This window comes from Lissotriton helveticus, chromosome 3_1, assembly GCF_964261635.1.
Source record: "Lissotriton helveticus chromosome 3_1, aLisHel1.1, whole genome shotgun sequence".
Classification (NCBI taxonomy): Eukaryota; Metazoa; Chordata; class Amphibia; order Caudata; family Salamandridae; genus Lissotriton; species Lissotriton helveticus.
In genome coordinates this window covers 2,096,292,351-2,096,314,359 of record NC_136061.1, presented here as the reverse complement: position 1 = coordinate 2,096,314,359, position 22,009 = coordinate 2,096,292,351, and the positions used below count along the sequence as shown (strand labels likewise).

The following is a 22,009-nucleotide window of genomic DNA, read 5'->3' as shown; positions in this document are numbered from 1 at the left end:
CTCACTATGTACATCAGGCTCATGTTCCCAAATATACACATACAGCCATGCTCAGAAATGAGAAGCTTAACAAAGAAGACTTATGGCTTCGATGGTGCTGTAGTCGAGACCCGCTCCTTTTTACATGCTGGTGGTGAAGCTCAGCAGCCCTCCCGCTGAGAGATTGATACTGTAGAGGGTTATAAGTATAACTTATAAGCCTACATTGACACCCACATGCAGATTTCAACCAATACAGGCACGCTATCTAGTACTTATTTACAGTTCAGTCGAAGAGCCAGGTCTTGAGGTCCTCCCTGAGGTGGAAAGGGAGGGTGTTCAAGGTCTTTGCTGCAAGGTAGAATAAGGATCTTCCTTCGGCCGTCGTCTTGTGGATACTTGGGATGGTAGTCGGGGCCAGGTGGGTGGATGGATCGGGGATATCTGGTGGGTGCGTGGAATGCGATGCAGTGGTTTCCGAACACAGATCCTGCGTAGTGTAGGGCTTTATAAGTGTGTGTGAAGAGCTTGAAAGTGATTCTACTGGGAGTCAGTGGAGTTCTCTCAGGTGGCCGGGGATGTAGCTGCGGCAGGAGATGTTGAGGATATGTATGGTGGAGGTGTTCTGAATGTTTTGCAGTTTCATGAGGAGTTTCTGGGTGAGAACGGCGTAGAGTGTGTTGCAATAGTCAATTCTGCTAATGAGTGGGTGGGTGACCATCTTTCTGGACTTGGTTGGGATCTACTTAAAGATCTTTCGGAGTAGACCTAGCATGTGGAAACAGGAATGATGAGACTGCGTTGATCTGGCGGCTCATGGTGAGCGAGAAGTCCAGAATGATGCTGAGGTTACGTGCGTGGTCGGAGCTGGAGGGGGTTTCAAGAGCTGAGGGCCGCCAGGAGTTGTCCCGGCAGAGGGGGTGGAGACCATGAAGAGGACTTCGGTCTTCTGAGGTGAGCTTGAGGCTGCTGTTCATCCAGGTGGCGACAGTCTTCATCCTGTCATGTAAGATGTTCTTGGTAACTGTGGATTAGTTGGTGAGGGAGAGAATCCGCTGGGTGTAATCATTTTGGAGACTATGTTGAGTCCATGGTTCCCAATGATGGCAGCAAGCAGGGCCATGTAGATGTTGAGGAGAGTGGGGCTCAAGGAGGAGCCCTGAGGCACTCCGCAGCTGATCTGTTGGTTCAGAGCAGAACGGTGGTAGTCTGAATGTGTTCAGCCTGTGAGGTAGGAGCTGATCCATTCCAGGGCTTGGTCGCAGATGCCAGCGTAGTGGAGTCTTGTGCATAGGGTGCGGTGAGAGACTATCGAAAGCAGCAGAGATGTCCAGGAAGATGGAGGTAGCAGTTTCGAGTCTGACGAGGAGGGTGCGGACGGCATCTGTGGCAGCGAGAAGAGCGGTCTTGGTGCTGTGGTTGCTTCCAAAGCCAGATTAAGAGAGATCCAGGATATGGTTCGCTTAGGTGAACTTGGAGAGTTGGTGTTCTCGATTACCTTGGCTGGGAAAGGGTGGGGGGTGGGGTGGAAGGGGAGGGAGATGGGTCTGAAGTTCTTGAGGTCTGTCAGGTCGGCAGAGGGTTTCTTCAGCAAGATGTTACACTGCAGACATCAATATTAAATTCGGGAATGATGGGAGTGAAAAAAAATCCCTCCTTTCCTGGATTTTCCTCCATGAGAGTCCTTTGGCAATGAGGTGCCTACAGTGGAAGAAGCCCCTTCGTTCTCAGTACTTCGATTGTACTTCCTTGCATTTGACCTTCAAGGCATCTTCCAGTGTTTCCCCTTAAATGAATTACCTCAACCATTCAATGCATTTAAACAAAATCATCACATCCCTGAATATGCATCTGACAGGCAGCCCACTCACTCCTTTCAGGTTATTACTCACATTTTTTTCCACACTTTGGACATTTGACAAATCGAGCAGACTTGATAACTGTCTTTTACAAGGCAAAAACCGAACATGATTTGATTCCTATAAGGGAAACACTTAAAAAAAATTCTTATCTGCAAAATTGAATTGTTGAATGAATGATGAACTTGGGCAAATAAATGAGTTGTAAAATAAAAGAACTGAGGAGTGTTGGGTCAGGTAAGCTGTTGTCCAGTTAAAAACATGATTTTAACTATCAACTTTCAATTCTGCATCTCCCTCAGTTATATTTTTTCCCTTTACAAAACAGCAGGCAGATTAGGTTCCATGCTGTAGTGACGTTTTTAGATTGGATTAGGACATTAGGATGTTTTCTAAAGAATCAAAAGAAAAATTACACAATGTAACATTTGACAGGCTGCAGTAATCATTGGTGTTCCAGAATCTTCACGAAGTGAAGACTACTCAATTGTTTATGACTATCAAAAGATACTATATTGCAGAAGTAAGGATTATGAATATCAAGTATAACATTTTAGGGATGTTTACACGCTATTAATATTTCTCTCTTGAGTGAATTTCGCCATTCTTTTTTTTACATTTTGTTATCGTTTTACATATTGTTCCAAACAATACTGCTGTGAGGGCCACAGCCATCTATATACGTGCAATAGACCAAATCTGTCACGTGAACTTCGCCATTAAATAGTAGTCATTTTGGTCAAATGAAACTGAAGAATGTGAAAACCAAATACAACTTGAATTATTTTTGCTCAGTGGGATATAGTTCATAGAGCGATAAACTATTTTCCAACTTTATGAACTCTGACTACTATAGAATCAGGTCTAAATTCAACATTCATTCGGTGTGCACTGTGAAGCCTTACCATATCTCCCCTCACGAGGCAATCATAAACTATTTTGACGCCCATTAAGATTAAGTCTACCCTATAAACAATGGGTACCATCATCATCAATTTACTTTATTACGATCTCAAGGATTCAAAAAAGTACATCAGAGCACAGGTACATAAGTGATTAGGGAGGACATTGTTAAGGCACACAGGTTTACTTCCCCCTTTCATCGGTTAGATTGCATCGAGCTTACCCTAAACAGGACGGATCTTGCTGAAAATCTTTTTGCTTTAGAGTTTCGAACCAGTTCTCCTGATTCATCATCCACGTAGTTTAGACAATCTCTTCCGCGTAGCCAACCTAGACAGTTGCCTATCAGACAGATGGGATGCTCCATACTAGAGAGTAATGACTGACTCCGAGGAGCACCTGCAATGCATCAAGGACTCACTGGAGTACCCATAAACATTAGGGGTAATCATAGATGGCACATGCATATCATTCACTTACATTACAGCTTTGTGTACATTTATTCTTACACAGTAGCTATTGCCTTTCTTTAAAACGTTACATTATTGCTCATGTGTTACATCATTGTAATTTCGTCTCATTACAGCAGTGATATCCTTCGCGTTATACTATTTCTAGTTCTTGAGGCATTGTTGGTAACGCCCATATACCCCCTCCATAGGTGTTCCATCCTCCCCACAAACGACTCTGGATTGAGGCCACAGGCGTCGTCTGGAGGCTTGAGACAGGTCAGGGGTCGCCGGATCTCAGGTCAGGATCACTGGGGGAACCTCCTCGTGGTATTTCCCACTCTAGCTCGGGTCGGGTTCGGTGAGTGCAGAGTGGGCTCAATTTGTGCTTCATGGCTGGTACCAGAAGCTGCAGTTCAAACATATCCGGTGTTCACGGGAGAAACAGCTTGGAAAGTGAAGGCAGGTCCTCCGGGGTTTTTGAGGTTGCTGGCTGCTGGACACGCCGGGGTTTTGCAGGAGCAGGTTCGAGGGGAGACAGGCCTGTAGGGCTGGAGCCAAGTCAGTGGGCGTCGTCCTCTTGTTAGCTCTGCACGGCTTCTCGTCCTTCTCTTCTTTTTGTTGCTGGATCTAAGGAAGGAAGGTTCAGGGTACCCCCTAAATACTACATTTAGGAACGTTACAGGCAAAAGGGCAGGGACCAATGGATCCCTTCCCTGGGGTGAGTACACCCCCTATACTGCCACTCTCCAGTGGGAGGTGGGCAGGAGCCTGTCCCTGGTTGGCTGAGTTGCCCCATCCTCAAGATGGCGGGGACTCTAGGTTGTGCTTCACCTCGCCTCCTCCACCTGAGGGGTGGAGTTGGCAGAGGTGGGCACACCTCCATTCCTCACTTGTTTTTTCCGCTGGTTCTCCAGCCCAAAGTGGGGGAGTAGAACCAGTGAGGACCAGTTGCTGAAAGCAGCAAATGGTCTGAAGAGGCTCACCAAGGCGGCATGCCTTTGAAGCCTCTCCTTCGTGAACCCTGACCATCCTGGAGGAGGAGGCTCGGCACCTCGTCCCAGGATGTGCATTGTTTCAGGCCCCCGAGCGCAGCAAGCTCTCGACCCAGGGTCCAGAAACATGTCTGGTGGTGGCAGCCTAGGCAGCCACTCAGTCAGGTCACTAGGGGTTGGTCGAGTTTCAGGGGCAATCTCTAAGATGCCCTCTATGGTGCATTTTACATTAAATCCCACACTGGCATCAGTGTGGGTTTAATGTGCTGAGAAGTTTGATACCAAACTTCCCAGCCTTCAGTGTAGCCATTATGGTGCTGTGGAGTTCGTAATGACAAACTCCCAGCACCATATACTCTTAATGGCAGCACTGCACTTAGTGCCCAGGAATGGACCTGGGTACTGTAGGGGTACAGGGCTCATGCACCTGTACCCTCACAACTGGCATAGGGCACCCAGCTAGAGGGGTGACTGATGTATGCCAGGGCAGTGGTTTGTGGGCATGGCACACAGGGATATGTGCCATGTCTACTCTTTACTTTGTTCTGCACCAAGAGACGCAGCATGCAAAGGCAGTATGTGAGTGTCTGGGTACAGGGCCTCTAGGGGTGGCAAAATAAATGCTGAAGCCGTTAGAGGCCTTCTCTGGTCACAGTGCCCTGGGCATCGGTGGTACCATATAACAGGGGGTGATCTGTGGCCAGAGATGCCAATTGGGTTAGTTTTGGGGCAAGAACACAGGCCCTGGGAACCTGATTGGCAAGGACCCAGGGCACACCAAGAAAAAGTGCATCCGTAGTCTGGCAAAAAGTGTGGGGGGTTACTGCAACAGAAACCCACTTTCCTACATGGCCATAACAGATGACCAGTATGTCGTTATTGTGGGGCAGGCCCAGATGGTATGGAAGAAGGTACAGATGGCACTACACTTCCTCAGACAAAGTTGGGTGTCAGTTTTCCCTATTTTATAAAGAGTAGTTATGGGGTAGTAAATTCTATGTAGTATCTTAAGCTGTACTAGGCGCAGTCTGGATGCAATCGCCACTTCCCTGGGTGATGCTAGTGCCTCCTGCCAATCAGTGTCATCTAGGTTTCCTACCTCTCCGCTCTTTTTGTCCCTGAGTTTTTGCATGGGGTCAGGCATGTTACTGATAATTTTCCGGTATGTCATGGAGATTGCTTTTTTGTCCATATGTTCAGTCAGTAACCTGTCCCCTAATGGCGAGACCACAGGTGGAGTAGTGTCAGGGGGAATTGCTGTCTCAAGGGCGTGCTTGATTTGGCGGTATCTGAATTGCTCCGTCGGTGCCATCTCGTACTGCAATTGGAGTTGTGCAAATGTGGGTATTTTTCCCCGCACCCAGAGGTCCCCAACTTGGGATATTCCTATATTTTCCCAGTGTTTGAGAGGGACATTGTGCCATCCCAGTTTTTTTGCGTGCCATGTGCACACTTGGAGTGTGTGGTTCGTCGGGCCTATCAGGGCCTGTGTTTTGTTGTATAGCGCACGGTAGAGGCCCTCCTCTCCCAAATGTACTCTGTCTAGACTGTAGGCCGGGTCCTTGTGGGGGATGTGGAGCCAATTGTTAATTACAGTAAATTGGGTCACCCAGTAGTACGTTTAGATACTCAGCAGAGCTATAACACCATCGTACCATGTTCGGTACAGTTTTGACAAAGCTATGCGTGCTGGTTTGTTATTCCAGAGGAGTTTGGTGATTTCTGCCTCTATGGCTTGGAAGTAGGACTGAGGAACTGGGAAGTGCGTATTTTGGAGGACATAGAGGAACCTTGGGATCGCCATCATTTTAAAAAGTGCCACTTTCCCCAGGAGCGTCAGCGGTAGTGATTGCCAGTGTTTGTTGTCACTTTGTAGCCGTTGCAAGGGGATTTGGAGATTCAGAGTCATGAAGACCTCTAGATCATGTGTGACGTCGATGAAGTATTTGAAGTGTTCCTCCGCAATCGTTACGTCACACCCAGCTGGTAGTATTGGCGGAGGGCCCTGCAAGACATACAGCACAGAATTGGTCCAATTTATCGTGTAACCCGAGTATTTCCCGTATGAGCTACAGATGTCCAACATACAGGACAGGGAACGTCTGGGAGAGGCCATATATAGGAGAACATGATCTGCATATATGGATATGCGATCTTTGCAGTCGGCAGTCCAACGGAGTCCGCAAATGACCGGGTCTTGTTTTGCCCAGGCCGCCAGGGGCTCTAATATAAGGTCGAAGAGCAGCGGGGATAATGTGGACATTTCTCAAATGGAGTCCGTTCCATCGACGTCCATCTCTATCGGCGCAGGTAGGCCCAACTGCCCGCGTCGAGGATCGCATGTGTTCAAGTTTGAAGGAAAGTTGTCGAGGGTGCGTGTCCAAGGCACGCAATCTAGACAATACAGTCAGTTAAGTGTGACTGCGCGTCAAAGGGGGTTCGATAATGATCCCGAGCGCAGCAAGTCATCCGAACCCGATGGCGGGAAAAAACAATCTAACGATGGAGCCGTAGCCAATGCGCACTGTCGACCGAAGGAGGAGTCACCAACCTCGCGACTACAAGACTTCTTCGAAGACAAAAACAACATGCAAACATCCGAGCCCAACACCAGATGGCGATCTATGCACAGTGTCCAATCTGCAGCTCATATGCCTCGAACATATACTTTCAACAACTGCTTCTCTTGGAGCGTCCGAATACCCAGAAGGTCACCCCAGTGGAGTAGGGACACACACTCCAAGATGGACTATGTCAGCTCTGATTGAAAGGCGCTCCAAGGTATCAGATTGATACTGCCACACTGGAAGGGAGTGAATTGCTTTCAAGCAACTGGGATGGCATTTGAGAAGTGCAATTTTCTGCCAGGCACTGCATGACTGACACCATAGATGGAAAAGTGTGCACTGCAGAATGTGCCATGGAGCTTTGGCGGCTGTTACTTACAAGTTGGCACTGGTGTAGCTGGTGCAAGAAGGTTTGTGGGAGAGGATCTAAGAGGTAAGGAAGTAGTATTCGCTGGCAACACATCTTAGCAAGTAAAGAACATATAGGAATACTCTGAATCCAAAGACACAGGGAGGATCCTGCTTTTAAGATCCCTAATCCATTCCATAGACCAATTTAATCTATTCATCTTTACAGGTGGTGTGGAATGCCTCAACAGCCTTATTGTCAACAAAATATTAACTAGGATGTTGAATGCAATCCTGCTCTCGAGGATTAATAAGTGGCAACTGTCACAGTCCCTATCTGGGAACTACATGAATCTCCATATCTAGACACCTCTCTGTATACTCGTATGGAGGAGTCCTTACCGAAGGAGGAGCAAGCTATCAGTGCGAGATCAAAAGGAAAGAAAGCCTTTAACTATACTAGCATCCTTTGATGAATGATGCATCTCTATGGAACAACACACAGGGAATCTGGTCATACTATACTGCTGTGGCACTAACCAGATGGTGCAGAGGTGAGGACATCAATGGTGCGGCCCAGCCAAAGTGTTTGCCTGTTGAGAAGAGGGGGGAGGAAGGTGAATGGGAGTTGGGTGTGTAGGAAGGTGCCTCTGTATATACTATACCAAAGTAATGTAAGGAGAGGTAAAAGTAAATACCTTACTCTCTCTTTCTGGTAGTGTGGGTGAGCAGTAAGGCTGTACCAGAGGGTAGTGTTAAGCATTTATTGTACACACTCAGGCAAGAAATGATGTCACACACTCAAAATTCAGTTTTTATAAATTTGCAGTTTTTCAAGGTTTCATACAAACGAGCTCCACACTTAATATTTTTTTTAACAGAAATGCAGTACTCTGGGAGAAAACAGGGTTATCGGTTTAACAGAAGTACTTATGTTGTGGAGTTGGTATTCTGGGGTTATAAGGACTCCAGTAACTCCAGTTCTGTAGTAGTGGTATCTCTGTTATAGTCATATAATCTAGTGAATAGTCCCGCCCATGTGCTTGGACCCCGGAGCAATCAAAAATAATCTCTTAAGCGGTCTTCTTTGCAGTGCTGCATAGACACTTAAGAGAAAATTAAGACAAATAATGCAGCCTAACATATACAACGCTACAAAGGCCACCACTTCATCTAAACCATGAAAATAGCCTACCATGTCCGGTTTTACACTCCTCACAGGGAAAACTCCCCTTCACCAAAATCCTTGAAATGACAGAGAGAAAGGGTTGGACAGACAAGCCCCCATAGGCTGCCATTATGTGTCTTGAAAAGGGATACCGTGCCTTGAAGAAACTCTCCAGAGACCCTCGGAATCCCAGGATGCACAGTTGTTTTACTTTCAGTTCTTTTTGAAGGTGTATAAGGCAAGGCCTGTAGCATACATTACAGAACCATTTTCTCCACCGGGGAGGAGGGCGGGCGCTTTTGACTATAACAGAGATACCCCTACTACAGAACTGTAGTTACAGGTAAGAAACTACTCCTTCTCTAATAGGGGATCTCTGTGTATATTCATAATCTGGTGAATAGAATGGCAAGCCCATCCCAACAACCAATCCGGCGGTGGAGGAAAAAGACAACACCACTACTGTGCAAACAAATTTCTCAACGAAGCCTGCCCAACCTGAGCATCTGCTCGGGCATCAGAGTCCAGACAGTAATGCTTAGCAAAGGTATGGACTGACTTCCAAGTGGCAGCCCTGCAGATCTCTGCAATGGGAACATTACGAAGCAAAGCTGTTGTAGCTGCTTTGCCTCTGGTAGAATGAGCCTTAGGCTTACCCCCTAAGGTCTTGTTAGGCTACTGGTAACATAACTGGATACAGGAAACAATCCACCAAGAGATGGACTGTTTTGAGGTGGCAAGACCAGTCCTGACCGACCCATAATTGACAAACAATTGGTCTGACCTACGAATGTCCTTGGTCTTATCTAGGTAGAATTTCAACACCCTTCTGACATCCAGGGAAAGGAGAGACCTTTCTGCTGGAGTGGAAGGATTTTGGAAAAACATAGGCAAAGTTATGGTCTGATTGACATGGAAATCAGAAATCACCTTAGGAATAAACTTAGGGTGAGTACGCATCACAACCTTAGCAGCATGAAATACAGTATAAGGTTCTTGGCAACGCAACACCTGAATTTCACTCACCCTTCGGGCCGATGTAATGGCCACAAGGAAGGCCGCCTTCCATGACAAGTGCTGCAGAGAAGCCTTATGGATGGGTTCAAAAGGCTCCTTCATCAACCTGGACAGCAACACATTCAGCTCCCATGATGGCGAAGGACGCCGAACAGGAGGAAACACTTTCTTCAATCCTTCCAAAAAATCTTTAATCACAGGGATCTGGAAGAAGGATGTCTGTGAAGGGTATTTCCTATATGCAGTCAATGCTGCGAGGTGAACCTTAATAGAATGAAAGTGAAGGCCAGACTGAGCCAAATGCAAAAGGTATGGAAGGATGACATCTTCCTTGCAGGTTGCCGGATCATAATGCTTGGAAGTGCAACAGATGCAGAACCTCTTCCTCTTGTAAGCATAGGAAGTCCTAGTGGAGGGTCTCTTTGCTAATGCATGACTATACTTAAGGAAGCTAAGACCTTCTCGGACCACAGACCCCTCAAATGTACTATCTCCTGGGGCAGGGTCCCGACTCCAGTTCCTACATGGCGACTCAACCCCCAACACCTGGAGGACGGCCCGTTCAAAGCAGCTCTTTCAGAAGCCCTAACACAGTACTGGGAAGTCAACTGGGATACTGCCTCCTCCAATTTGGTGGCCTGGGATGCGATGAAAATGGTTGTACAGGGGGTGGCGTTTGGGAAACTGGTGGGTGCCAGGCAGGAGATCCATCGGAAGTTGTGTGGCGTGGAGGACAGACTAGCAAAACTGGAACGGGAAGCGGGGGAGGACCCAGGTAAAAAACAGACCCTACAAGAACAGAATATTGTACACGCTGAGACACTGCGCATCATTGACCACAAAGCCTACCTGCACCGACAACACACGGAAGCGGACCGATCTGGGGCGCTCTTAGCCCGCTTGATCCGCGACAAACCAGACACCCCAGTTATAACCCAAATCCGAACCCGGGAGGGAGACTTAGTAGACACGCAATCTGACATTAACAGGGCGTTTCACGACCACTTACGGGCGCTGTATGCCCTAACTGAGACAGTTGACCCTATATATATGACCGACTTCAGGCGAGACCTCCCCTTTCCTCAACTGACAGCAGAGGTACCGCAATCGCTGGAGGGCCCTATCACCCCACACGAAATACGCGCTGCGATCAAACACTTGATTAGAAACAAAACTCTGGGCATGGACGGACTACCTGTCGAGTTCTATTCCACTTACGCCGACATATTAGTACCGGTACTGGAACAAATTTATAAGGAGGCCCTCGAGAGAGGTCACCTCCCGCACTCCACCATGCAGGCCATAGTAATTTCTATTCCAAAGCCGGATAGAGACACTCTAGAATTGACGAATTATAGGCCTTTATCAATGCTGGCCACAGAATATAAAATTCTGAGTAAAGCTATTTCCCTACGTATCCAGCCCCACCTGACCACACTTATACACTGTGACCAGTGTGGATTCCTCCTAGGGCGCAGTACTTCCTCCAACACGAGACGCCTCCACGCAATTATGACCGTGTCACCGCCTGAGCTACAGCGAGCGGGATGCATTGCATTAGATCTTAAGCAAGCGTTTGATTCGCTCTCCTGGCCCTTTCTGTTTGAGGCCTTGAGCCGATTTGGGTTTCCGGCCCCGCTGCTGAGGTGGATTAGGTTGCTGTATACTGATCCCACGGCCAGGGACAGAACAGGACGCTATGTGTCTAATGCATACACAGTCCATCGGGGTACCAGGCAGGGCTGCCCCCTGTCCCCATTGCTGTTCGTGTTGGCGCTGGAACCATTAGCTATTGCCCTTCGACAACACGCGGAGGAGATGGGGATACCAGTGGCGGGGACGTCGCATCTTCTATCCGTATACGCGGATTACATGCTACTGTACCTCCGAGACCTGTCTGCTGACCACACGTTACTGTATGACACCTTCCGCCGATTTGAAACGATATCGGGACTGGCCATCAACCCGGTGGGTTTCTACTTCCGTGAGGAACCTGGTCCGCCCTCCATGCCGTTTGGCCCCTATGAGATCCCGGTTGCCCAATCAAGCTTTAAATATCTAGGAATCCGCATATACAGGAAATCGGAAGACGAACTGGATGGTAATATTACTAGGGCCATCACTGGTCTCCGTGGTAGCATCGGATTTTGGACCGCACTCCCCTTATTGGTCATGGGCCGCATAGCAATAGCGAAGATGGTCATGTTACCACGCCTGCTTTACTATTTTCTGAACCTGCCCCTGTGTATTCCGCGCCGCACTTTCGAGTCTCTTAAATCCTTATTGATCACCCTGATATGGGGATTGGGCAGACGGCGGATCAGCCTACGGAAATTACACAACTCAGCACCTCTCAGGGGGGGTCTGGGCTCCCCTGACTTCCAAGGTTATTTTTATGCGAGTCAACTACAGTGGTTGTCTTACTGGCTGGCCGGGAGAAACCTCCACGAAATAGGTTGGACAAAGGGTCGGCTTGACCAGGGTGAATTACACGCTTTACTACTACCCAAGAGTAGGATTCCGCGTGGATGCCACCCACTGCTCCGCACTGCCCTTTTCTGTTGGAAGAAGGCGCTAGCTTACACGTCCACGGCCCTGCCTTACGCAGATAATATCCCACTGCTGGGCATCCCGACGCCGCAGGGACAACTCACCAAATACGCTCTTAGAGAATGGACGATAAATGGTATTGAAGGAGTGGGCAGTTTCTTTGGGGACGACCAATTGTTAGACCACCACACCTTTGTGCATGTCACGGGGACTTCAGACAGACATTATTTGCTACACGCCACTGTCTCCCATTACATCAGGACGACATGGGCTCCACAACGCACTCATCCACAGCAACACAAACTGGTGCATCTGGTACACTACATGGGGGCTGGCGGCCACTTAGTACGCTGGCTGTACACCGGGATTAGGTCTCATGCTGCACTTTCCCTTGACACGTTGCGGGCGACTTGGTCGAGGGACACTGGGGAGGAATTGACAGACACGACTTGGAAATTGGCCCTAGAACACCCAAGGAGGGTTTCCAGGAATGTGAAATTTAAATATTTTCAGGCCATGATCCTACACAGGGCGTACCTCACCCCGGTGCGGATCCACAAGCTGTTCCCCAATGCTTCCCCACCAGTGCCCACGATGTAGGGCGGACGAGGCGGACTTCCTCCATATGCTCTGGTCGTTCTCACGGTTGAGAGGGTACTGGAACGAGGTGTGCCAAACGCTACGAGACATATCCCAGATACAAGTAAAGGAGAGTGCACTATACTGTCTGGCGGGAGCCCGGCCTCGGCCCAAACCACTAAAAACCAAGTTAAGATTTCTGGATTTAGCCCTCCTGTTAGCGGTCAGGAACATCACGATGCGGTGGAAATCCCCGAGGGGGCCTAGGGTGGAGACATGGCGAACGGATGTGGCAAAATAGGGTAGAATAGAATCTGTGGCCCTTAGGAAAGAGGAAGAAGGCGGGAGGTGGAAAATCCCGATGGCATTAGACTGGGAGGTCATGCTGTTAGAGCTGGAGGGTATAGACCGGCCCCTGTCCCAGGACACATGAGTGCTTAGAGGCCCCGAGGGTACACTGAAGTTTGTAAAGGACACTGAGGCGAGAGGGAGGGGGGGGGTCGAAAGAACTTCTGTTAGATAATCCGGGCAAAGAACGGATGGAGCTGGGGAGCGGAGAACGAATAAAAACAAAAAGAAAAAGTGACCAACAGGGTTAATAGGGTGGGGGTGGGATAGTTGGGGAGCGAGTGGGAGGGTCTACGGAAGCATCCTGATCAAAGCCGAGACATTTCCTACTGTATGCCACTATGGATGGATCCGAACTAGGGGACGGGGCTCCGCCCCCCTATCTGTAGAATGGGAGAAAATTAAAAACGTGATGTATTGCATATCTGATGTGAATTCTGTATGCTATTGTGGCGAATATACATTCACGAATAAAGTTTTTTTTTTTTAAAGTATAGTTATGCAATCTTCAGGGAGATTCAAGTGTCCATATTGCACTATCTCAGGAGCCATGCCGCCAAACTCAACGATGAGAGGTTGGGGTGCACCATCTGCCCCCCGAACTTTGTGAGAAGGTCCGGCCGACACGGCAGCCGCATGTGGGGTAGGAGAAACGGTGAAGCAGGTCCGTGAACCACCACTGTCGGGGCCACTCCGGAGCAATGAGGATCATCCGTGCTCTGGATTGAGACAGCTTGATGAACACCGCCGGAATCAGGGGAATGGGTGGAAAAGCGTACAGAAAGCTGTTCGACCAGCTGATCCATAGCGCGTTCCCCAGGGTCCCCGGTTGGTAATACCTGGAGGCGAAGTCTCAGCATTTTCTGTTTTCGGCGGTGGCGAACGGATCTACGTCCAGAGTGCCCCACCAGTCGAAGATGTCTCCAAGCACTTCGTCGTTTAGAATGCACTAGTGGTTTTCTTGCACCAGCCTGTTGAGTGCATTCGCCTGATCCTCCAGATATTCCTGCAACGGCCTCATGTGTAGGCGTGCGTGTGGCGTGAGGAAGATGCAAGAGACCATTGACCCCAGTAGAGAAGACACCGTCCTCACTGTTGTACATGGAACAGCTATGAGAGCCTGAGCCTTTATCGATAAGCGTCTCTCCTCCGAAGGAGACACGCTTGCTGAAAGAGTATCGATGGAGGCTCCCAAGTACTATAGACACTGAACTGGCGTCGGAACAGACTTGGACATGTTTATGTGCAACCCCAGCTGGTTCAACAGAACGGCCGTACTGTTGAAGTGCAGTTGCGCTTCCTGGAGGGTGGAGGCTTTGATCTACCAGTCGTCCAGGTACGGATAGACAAACACCTTGTTCTTGCTCAGGTGCGCTGCCACCACTGCCATGCATTTTGAAAACGTCCTGGGTGCAGACTTCAGTCCAAACGGTAGTACGGTGTACTGATAGTGATTGATGCCGACTAGAAATCGCAGGAACTTCCGGTGTTTCCATGCAATGGGCACATGGAAGTGCGCACCTTGCAGATCTATTGCGCAAAGCCAGTCTCCCCTTTGCAGCTGAGGATAAATCTGGTGCAAAGACAGCATGCAAAACTTTTCCCTGCGAATCCATTTGTTTGCTTGTTGCAAATCCAGAATGGGCCTGAACTCCTTCTTGTCCTTCTTGCGCACCAGAAAGGACCTTGAGTAAAGACCCTTTCCCCTTTGAGACAGAGGGACGTCTTCTATCACCCTTTTTCTTAACAGGGTATCGGCCTCCACTTGAAGCTCGCGCAGTTGGAACTGCAAGCATACTGGTAGAATCGCTGGAGGCGGGCTGACGAAACGAAGACTGTATTTTATGCAAACAATATTCAGCACCCACTTGTCCGGAGTAATTTTTCTCCACTCTGCCAAGTAATGTTGTATGCTTCCCCCCACCGGAGCGGGTAACGGACGAGGAGGAAGTAACCCCTCAGGGCCTAGACCCGGCCGGGCCTTTGGGCGTCGAGGAGGACTGTTGGCCGCCTCTGCCCCTCTGGCGCTTCTGGAAAGGCTGCCGCTGGTACTGCTGCTGCTGTTGGTGCTGCTGGACAGCTTGACGACCTTGCCCTCTTCCCTGGGCACCAAAACGTCTCTGGAAGGGACGGAAGGTCTTCTGCTCTTTTGGCTTCTCTAACCCGACAGCTGTCAGGGTTTCTGCCTCCGCCTTCATGCGGGCCATCTCCTCATCCGCATGTTTACCAAAGAGCGTCGACCCAGAGAACGGCAAGTTGGCGAGACTGTCGCACCTCTGGTTTCAGCGATGTCAGGCGCAACCAGGCATGGCGTCTCAGATTAATCCCATGGCAGTATCGATGAGCCGCCAAGAGCGGAATCTGCAGCCGAGCTGACAACCTGATTGGATACCATCATGCCCTCATTGATGATTTCCTGGAAGTCTTCACTCTTGTCCCTAGGAAGCCGATTCAGAAACTGCTGCAGGGAATCCCACAGAGACCAGTCATACCGACCCAGTACTAGCGGCTTTCATGGAAGTAGCAGCCGTACCGCAGACTTTTCGTCCCGCTGAGTCCATCTGACGGCTCTCCTTATCCGGAGGCACTGTAGAAGACACTAGTGTGCTGCTTCCTGGCCGCAGTGACGATCACTGAATCCGGCACCGGGTCTGATCGAAGGAAAGCTGGATCGGAGTCAGGGGGCCTGTGCTTTTTCTGCAGCCGAGAAGGAGCGGATTTCGTTGATGCCAGAGTCAAGAAGAGCTCCATAGCCGGTTCCTACAGCCCTGGCACCAAGGGCAACAAGGGTCGAGACAACTGCAGCTTGTGTAAGGTCTCGAAAAGTACCAATGTAGAAGGTGTGGGTATGGTTAGAGTAATCCCCAGCTTCGCTGCCCCTCTCAATAACACCTCCTGAAACGATACGATGTCATCCACCGGTGACACTCTTGTATGGGGTGAATCCGATAAGGTGGGAGAATATCCCCAGGCACTGGAAGAGTTCGTATGACGGTACCTTGACCTGTCCCTCCGGTGACGATGCCGGGACAGTGTCGAAGACAGACTGTCACTCCTTGATCGGTGCCTCATTCTGGACCGTGATCTAGACCTCTGGCGATCCACTTGCCATACAGGAGGCGGAATCTGCAGAGGCAGAACCGGAATCCTAGGCTGTGGAGGCCCCATAGGCGGTGACGGGAAGCGCGGCAGAGATAGAGACCATGGAGGAAGCCACGGTGGAGGAGGAGGAGGAAGATGAGGAGGAGGAGGAGGCGGAGGAGGAGTTGGAGGACGAGGAGGAGTAGGAGGAGGATTCTCCTTAGGTAATGGAGGAGGCCTAGGCGTCCTGGGCCTAGAAGGCGAATAGGTCTGAGAATATTCAGAGTCCGAAGACCTAACCACTCTCCTCTTCTTCTGTGCAGTCCTTGACGAGGATGTTCTCGAGGCCGCCCACTTTTCAGACAAGAGCGGGCGCCGCAGCGACCGGGGGCTCGTGGATACACAAGACAGGCTGACCACTGAGGCAGAGGACACAGTCCTGGCCCTTGATCGCCTCCTCGTCGTTGATTTCTCCTTCCACGATGTCGACCCCTTCCTAGACGTCGAACGCCGCGACGCCGATACATCCCTAGACGTCGACTTTCTTCTCCTCGGCTTCGAACGCCAAGTCGCCCTCGACGGTGAACGGCGGTGTCGCCTCGACAGCGAGCGGCGGGGTCTCCTGGACTCATCCAGACGTCGACAGTGTCTCGACGCCGATGAAGCCCTCGATGTCAGTCCCCTCAACGGCGAAGTCTCGTCAACCCAGAGCCCTGGGTCGACAGGGAGCAGATGGTGGTCATCCCTCTCGACGCGGAGGCTATCGACGTCGACTGAGATCTGTGCCTTTTCCTGGCCTTATCTTGCCTGGGGAGCCCCCCAGTGGCCGAAGCACGGGCAGAGGACGAAGTTCCTCCATGCCCAGACCCACCTTGTTCCTGATATTTCCTCTGCTCTAGTCCTTGGAGCCGAATCTTCTCCCTGTCACGCAGGGTCCTTCTGGAGAAAGATTGGCAAATCTCACAGGCTTCTGGGACATGGGAGGAAGGGAGACATAATATGCATACTCTGTGGGGGTCCAATTTGGCCTTCTTCCTGGCACACTCAGGGCACTTATCGAATAAAGCAGGCATATTCGATAGAAAGTGTGTGCAAAACTCCCTAAAACCACAGCAGAACGAAGATGAAGACCTCAGACGTCGAGTGAAACAATGTAAATACTTGAAAAGTGCCAACATTGAAGAAAAAAACCCAAAAAGGGAGAGCTCAATGCTCCAGGGTCCTGCTAGCAGGAGCCGGAAAAAAGAACTGAAAGTAAAAGGACTTTGGCTGTGCATCCTGGGATACCGAGGGTCTCTGGACAGTTCCTTAAAGGCACGGTATCCCTTTTCAAGACACATAATGCCAGCCTATGGGGGCTTGTCTGTCCAACCCTGCCTCTCTATCATTTCAAGGATTTTGTTGAAGGGGAGTTTTCCCTGTGAGAAAAACTTGGTAAATAGTGTAAAATCAGACATGGTAGGCTATCCTTTTCATGGTTTAGATGAAGTGGTGGCCTTGGTAGTCTTGTATATGTTAGGCTACATTATTTGTCTTAATTTTCTCTTAAGTGTCTATGCAGGACTGCAAAGAAGACAGTTTAAGAGATTATTTTTGATTGCTCCGGGTTCCACGCACATGGGCGGGACTATTCACTAGATTATGACCATACACAGAGATCCCCTACTACAGAACCAGGGTTCCCCAGGGTCAAGGATGCACTCTCAAAGCACCCTCAGCGCACCAGGGCAGCCGGTGCAAAGTGCTGAGGCCCAATGTTATCAAAAGGGGGATAGAGGGCCTCCGGTTCGTGGCTGCTCACGAGCAGGCCACAAGGTTGTGGGAGCAAAGCTCCTGGTGTTAGGCTCAGGGCAGAGGGAGATCCATTTTAGCACTCAAGGTGCACCCACAGAGGCACAGTGGCAGCCGGGTGGAGGATGCGGTTTTGGCTTTGGGTGCCCAACTTATTTCAATGGGGATTCTCCGGGTGCAACAAACACTGCAGGCTCAAGAAATAACTACTTCTGGAGGCGACCACTGATTGGAGAGGTAAGTTGGGATGCAGGGACACCGTCGGTTGGGCCACCGAAGGTCGTGGTACATCGGGTGCAGGGGTGTCTTTTGGCGTCTGGTTTTTCTTACCGGCTCAGGATGCAGTCGGGGGTGGGGGTTTTAGCCTTCAGAAACGGGCTGCAGGCATCGGTTGGAGACTTGAGGCAGGTCAGTGATCACCAGATCCCAGGTCAGAATCGCAGGGGAGATCTCATTGTGGTGTTGGGCCACTACCTCGGGCTGTGGGCCTCGGGTACAGACTCGTGGATTTAGCCGGAGCCAGGGTCCATTGGTGAGCAAATCCGGTGCTCATGGGAAACAAAGTCTGCTTTGGGAAGGCAGGGCAGGTCCTCCTGGTCCTTGAGGGCAGCTGGCTACAAGACACACCGGGATTTCGCTGTAGTCAGTCGCGGTCAGGACAGGTCGGTAGGACTGGGGCCAAGTCAGTTGGTGTCTTCTTCTTGAGCATGGCCCTTCTGTCGTCCTCCTGGTTTCTTCTCCTCTGCGGAGGCAAGGTTCAGGGTTGCCCCTAAATACTACATTTAGGGGTGCTACAGGTCTAGACAAATTGTTCCCTTCCTTGGGGTGGGTATACCCCCTATGCCAATCTCCAGTGGGAGGGGGGCATAAGCCTCACTGATTGGTTGGTTCCCCCCCCCCATCTGCAAGGTGGCGGGGACTGAATTGTGCCTCACCTCGCCTACCCCACCTGAAGGGTTGAGTTGGCAAAGGTGGATTCACCTCTAACTTGTTTTTTTCCGCCGCTTCTCCCGCCCAAAGTGGGGGTCAGAACCGGTGGGGGCCAGTTGCTGGCTGCAGCAAATGGCTGGAGTAGCTCACAGGGCACACTCAAAGTACATCAACAGTTTGGCAAAATGTGGCGGCAAACATGCAAAAAGGGGCACTTTCCTACTGGGTGAAATGTTAGAAGTTTCTCAAGAAAAATGTACTTGGCAAAAACAACTGTGATGAACTTGAATTGTATGTTGTGCTAAAACAAAGACTACATGCAAAAAAAGTAGTGTGAGCTCCCTCTACATGCCCCTCAAACCTCCCCAAAGTCTACTCTTATAGCCTTCACCAGCCCTCTTGTATTCCATGGAGACAAATCTTCTCTCCGTGCAGGAAGGACAGCCTTGAAAAAAGTTGATATGGTGGGGGCACTTTTCTAGGTGAAGGATCGGGGTGAGACTGTAGATGATTCACAGACCAGTCTGCACGTTCTTCCTACTAGAGGAAGGCCCCTTCACATAGAAATATATAATTTCTCTTTGAAACTGAACTCTCCCCCCCAAAAAATAAAAACTACAAAAAAACATGCTGAAGCCCAAAGGCATGAAACAAGTATCCAAAAGCGAAGCTTTTGGGAAATCAATTCAGGAAAAGAAAGGTCTAGAAAAGTGCTCCAGGAGCCAGAATAAAAAAAAACTGGAACAATGTCACTGACCTGGCATGAAGGCACACTGGTTGAATACGCTCTCTTTAAAGGAGCATTGGCAGTGCTTTTGCCAGCCTCTATTGACTGCCTATCAAGTTACATTGTGCTCAATATATATATATATATATATATATATATATATATATATATATATATATATATATATTCTCTTTTTTTCTTAACATTTGTGGAAGCTTTTCTCTATTATTAAGTAACTTTTCCCAAAAATAAAATTAGCTCAAGTTTCATTAATCAATACAAATTTCAACAGGATCCCAAATTTCCATTTTCTTTAAGGAAAATTGATTTTCCTAGTAAGAACTATATAGAGTAAGGGATTCCGAGCATTGCCAGGACAATTCAGTTATGATTATCGGAAGAGATCCCTTAAAGGAGAAATATTCATTGCAAGAGTCAATTGAAATGTTTTTGGATATATGCTTGGTCATTTTTCTCTTCTGGCTAAATGTATCACGCAAACAGAGTCAAAGTGCACTTGTGTAATGGAGAAATGTTATGTACAAACATTCAATAGGTTTGCTCAGCATGATATAGGTCAGAGTAATACAATTCATTTCCATCCTTGTGAACTCTGAATACAGTACAATAAGTCAAAACAATATTTGCTCGTGCACTGTGAAGCTCTACAATATTTAGTCAAAATAAGCTCACCAAGATTGATCTTGGATGGCATCCTAAAACTACTTCTCCTAAAATTGAAATACTCTTTCATGCCCAAGAGTCAGTTTGCTTTGTGATATTACCCCAGACATAGCAAGAAAATCACAGTAAACTATCAGTTGGTCAACACATTAAGCCACAGAAATATCAATACCATGACATCTATAACATACGGAACAAAAAGTTTTCCATGTCTCAAAACTACAATGATTAATACTGTGAACATTTATCAGTTATTTCTATGGGAAAAAAAATATTTAAGAACCATATTTCAAGTGCATTTAAAGGACAACCCACAAGGGAGATAAATACCGAACAGCAAAAGATAGGAGGATACCTACAACTTTCAACCATGTGGCAAAATCCTGACTGAAATTGAAAGAAAATTTATATAAAGGGAAATTTTCCAAATGACCCTTCGTGAACATTTGTAGTCCGGGTAGTCTTTTCACTCTCATAATTACCTCTAATTCCAAATAACGCTGCTAGTTGTCTTGCCTGTGTTGCACACCTTCAAACAACTCTTTGTGAACTTCATAATGGTGCTTGATCATCATGAGCTCATCCTCATGAAGAGTGAGTAGGTCCTCTGTAACAGTTGCTGTAAATAAATGAATGATTCATAGCTTTAATATAAGATCTTCGATTTCTAAACTGTTGCTGCTTCAGGAAATACAAGCAACACAACTTAGATACGTTGCTTTCTTATACCATAGTACCCGGCTGTCACAATTTATGGGTAGTCCTGAATGCAGGATAGCATACCAGAATATTTCTCACAGAATCAGAATTGATGGAATAACCTCCGAAAAAGTATAGACCAGATAGGTCAGAGGAATATCTCGAAGAAGAGGAACAAAGGCATACTAGACTAACAGTTGCTACGTGGAGGTTTTTTAAAACAAACTTCTTGCTCTTTTCAAACCTGGAAAACTTGGAATTTCTTACTTCCATTTTGTTTTTCAAACAAGCGGGAATACATTTCCCCTTCATTTCTGAGATGAGGGGAACCTCTCCACAGATCGATTTTTTAGAAAAATGGTGATCTGATATAGCCTGTCAAATTGGAAATTAGAAGATTTTTTTTTAAGGAATTGCTTGTGATGATCCCAAAAGGAACCTGAGCCAATACTCATAATGTACAATATTTAGCACCCATCTTATTTTTTGCCAAATTGTTTTCACTTTTACATAGCACAAACTCAGTTTGAAGGCCTTGGAGCGCTTTCCATGAGCACCAGAATGTTACACAGTGTCGAGTTCTTTTATATTCTACTATTATTTTATTTTAAAGGCACAAGCGAGATAAAGTGGTTTGCCCAGAATCACAGGACGTTGAACAGATGTTGGAACTTTAACCTGATTCACCAGTTCCAAAGCCAGCAGGTCTGGCCATTAGGCTACATCTCTTCTCACTCACTTGAAAATGGTTACAAATTATTCCCCTACAGAAGCAACCATTGGCCTACAGCCAGGTGCATGCCTGTAGACCCAAGTGCAAACACCTGGTGACTCACTCTTCCTTTAGAAGAGCATCTTGGCTTATAAAATTACCACAGATATTATCAGAGAACGAAAGACTGATAATGTGTAGTTACGTCTCAGGTTTTGGACCTGTAAACCCAAGGCAAGTGATTTTGTGAGGAAGCAGAAATATACAAGAGAAATCAAATCTGCACAATGTTAAAAAAAACGGATCTGTATAAATTAATTGGTAGACAAACTCCAAGTCTTCATTGATAAACCTCACAGTTATCAGAACCCATCCATAACAACCAATAGCCAGTTATCTTTCAGCCCAGGTTTTGGAAGCTATTCCTCTTATAACGCACCTTGCAGAAATGGAGGATGATTTATCAAATAATTTATTTATGGAAGTCAGCATAACAGCTGTGGAATTGTGAATTAATACATCACATACTGGAAAGCAAGGTCATTCAACAAACATTTACACCAACTTAACCCCGTGGAAATTCTGTAGAGCTACACAGCAGTACTTCAAGACATGAAGGAATA

At 48.1% G+C, this 22,009-nt stretch overlaps 1 protein-coding gene across 2 annotated transcripts in view; it reads right to left on the bottom strand.

Moving 5' to 3' along the window:
- LOC144825273 (protein regulator of cytokinesis 1-like) overlaps positions 1-22,009 on the bottom strand; it is a 338,110-nt gene that overhangs the window by 58,916 nt on the left and 257,185 nt on the right. For both annotated transcript variants that reach the window (XM_078684111.1, XM_078684110.1), the window contains exon 8: positions 20,458-20,594. In XM_078684111.1, coding sequence (XP_078540237.1) covers positions 20,479-20,594 — 116 coding nt within the window. In that variant the 3' untranslated portion in view covers positions 20,458-20,478. The remainder of the gene's footprint in view (positions 1-20,457; positions 20,595-22,009) is intronic.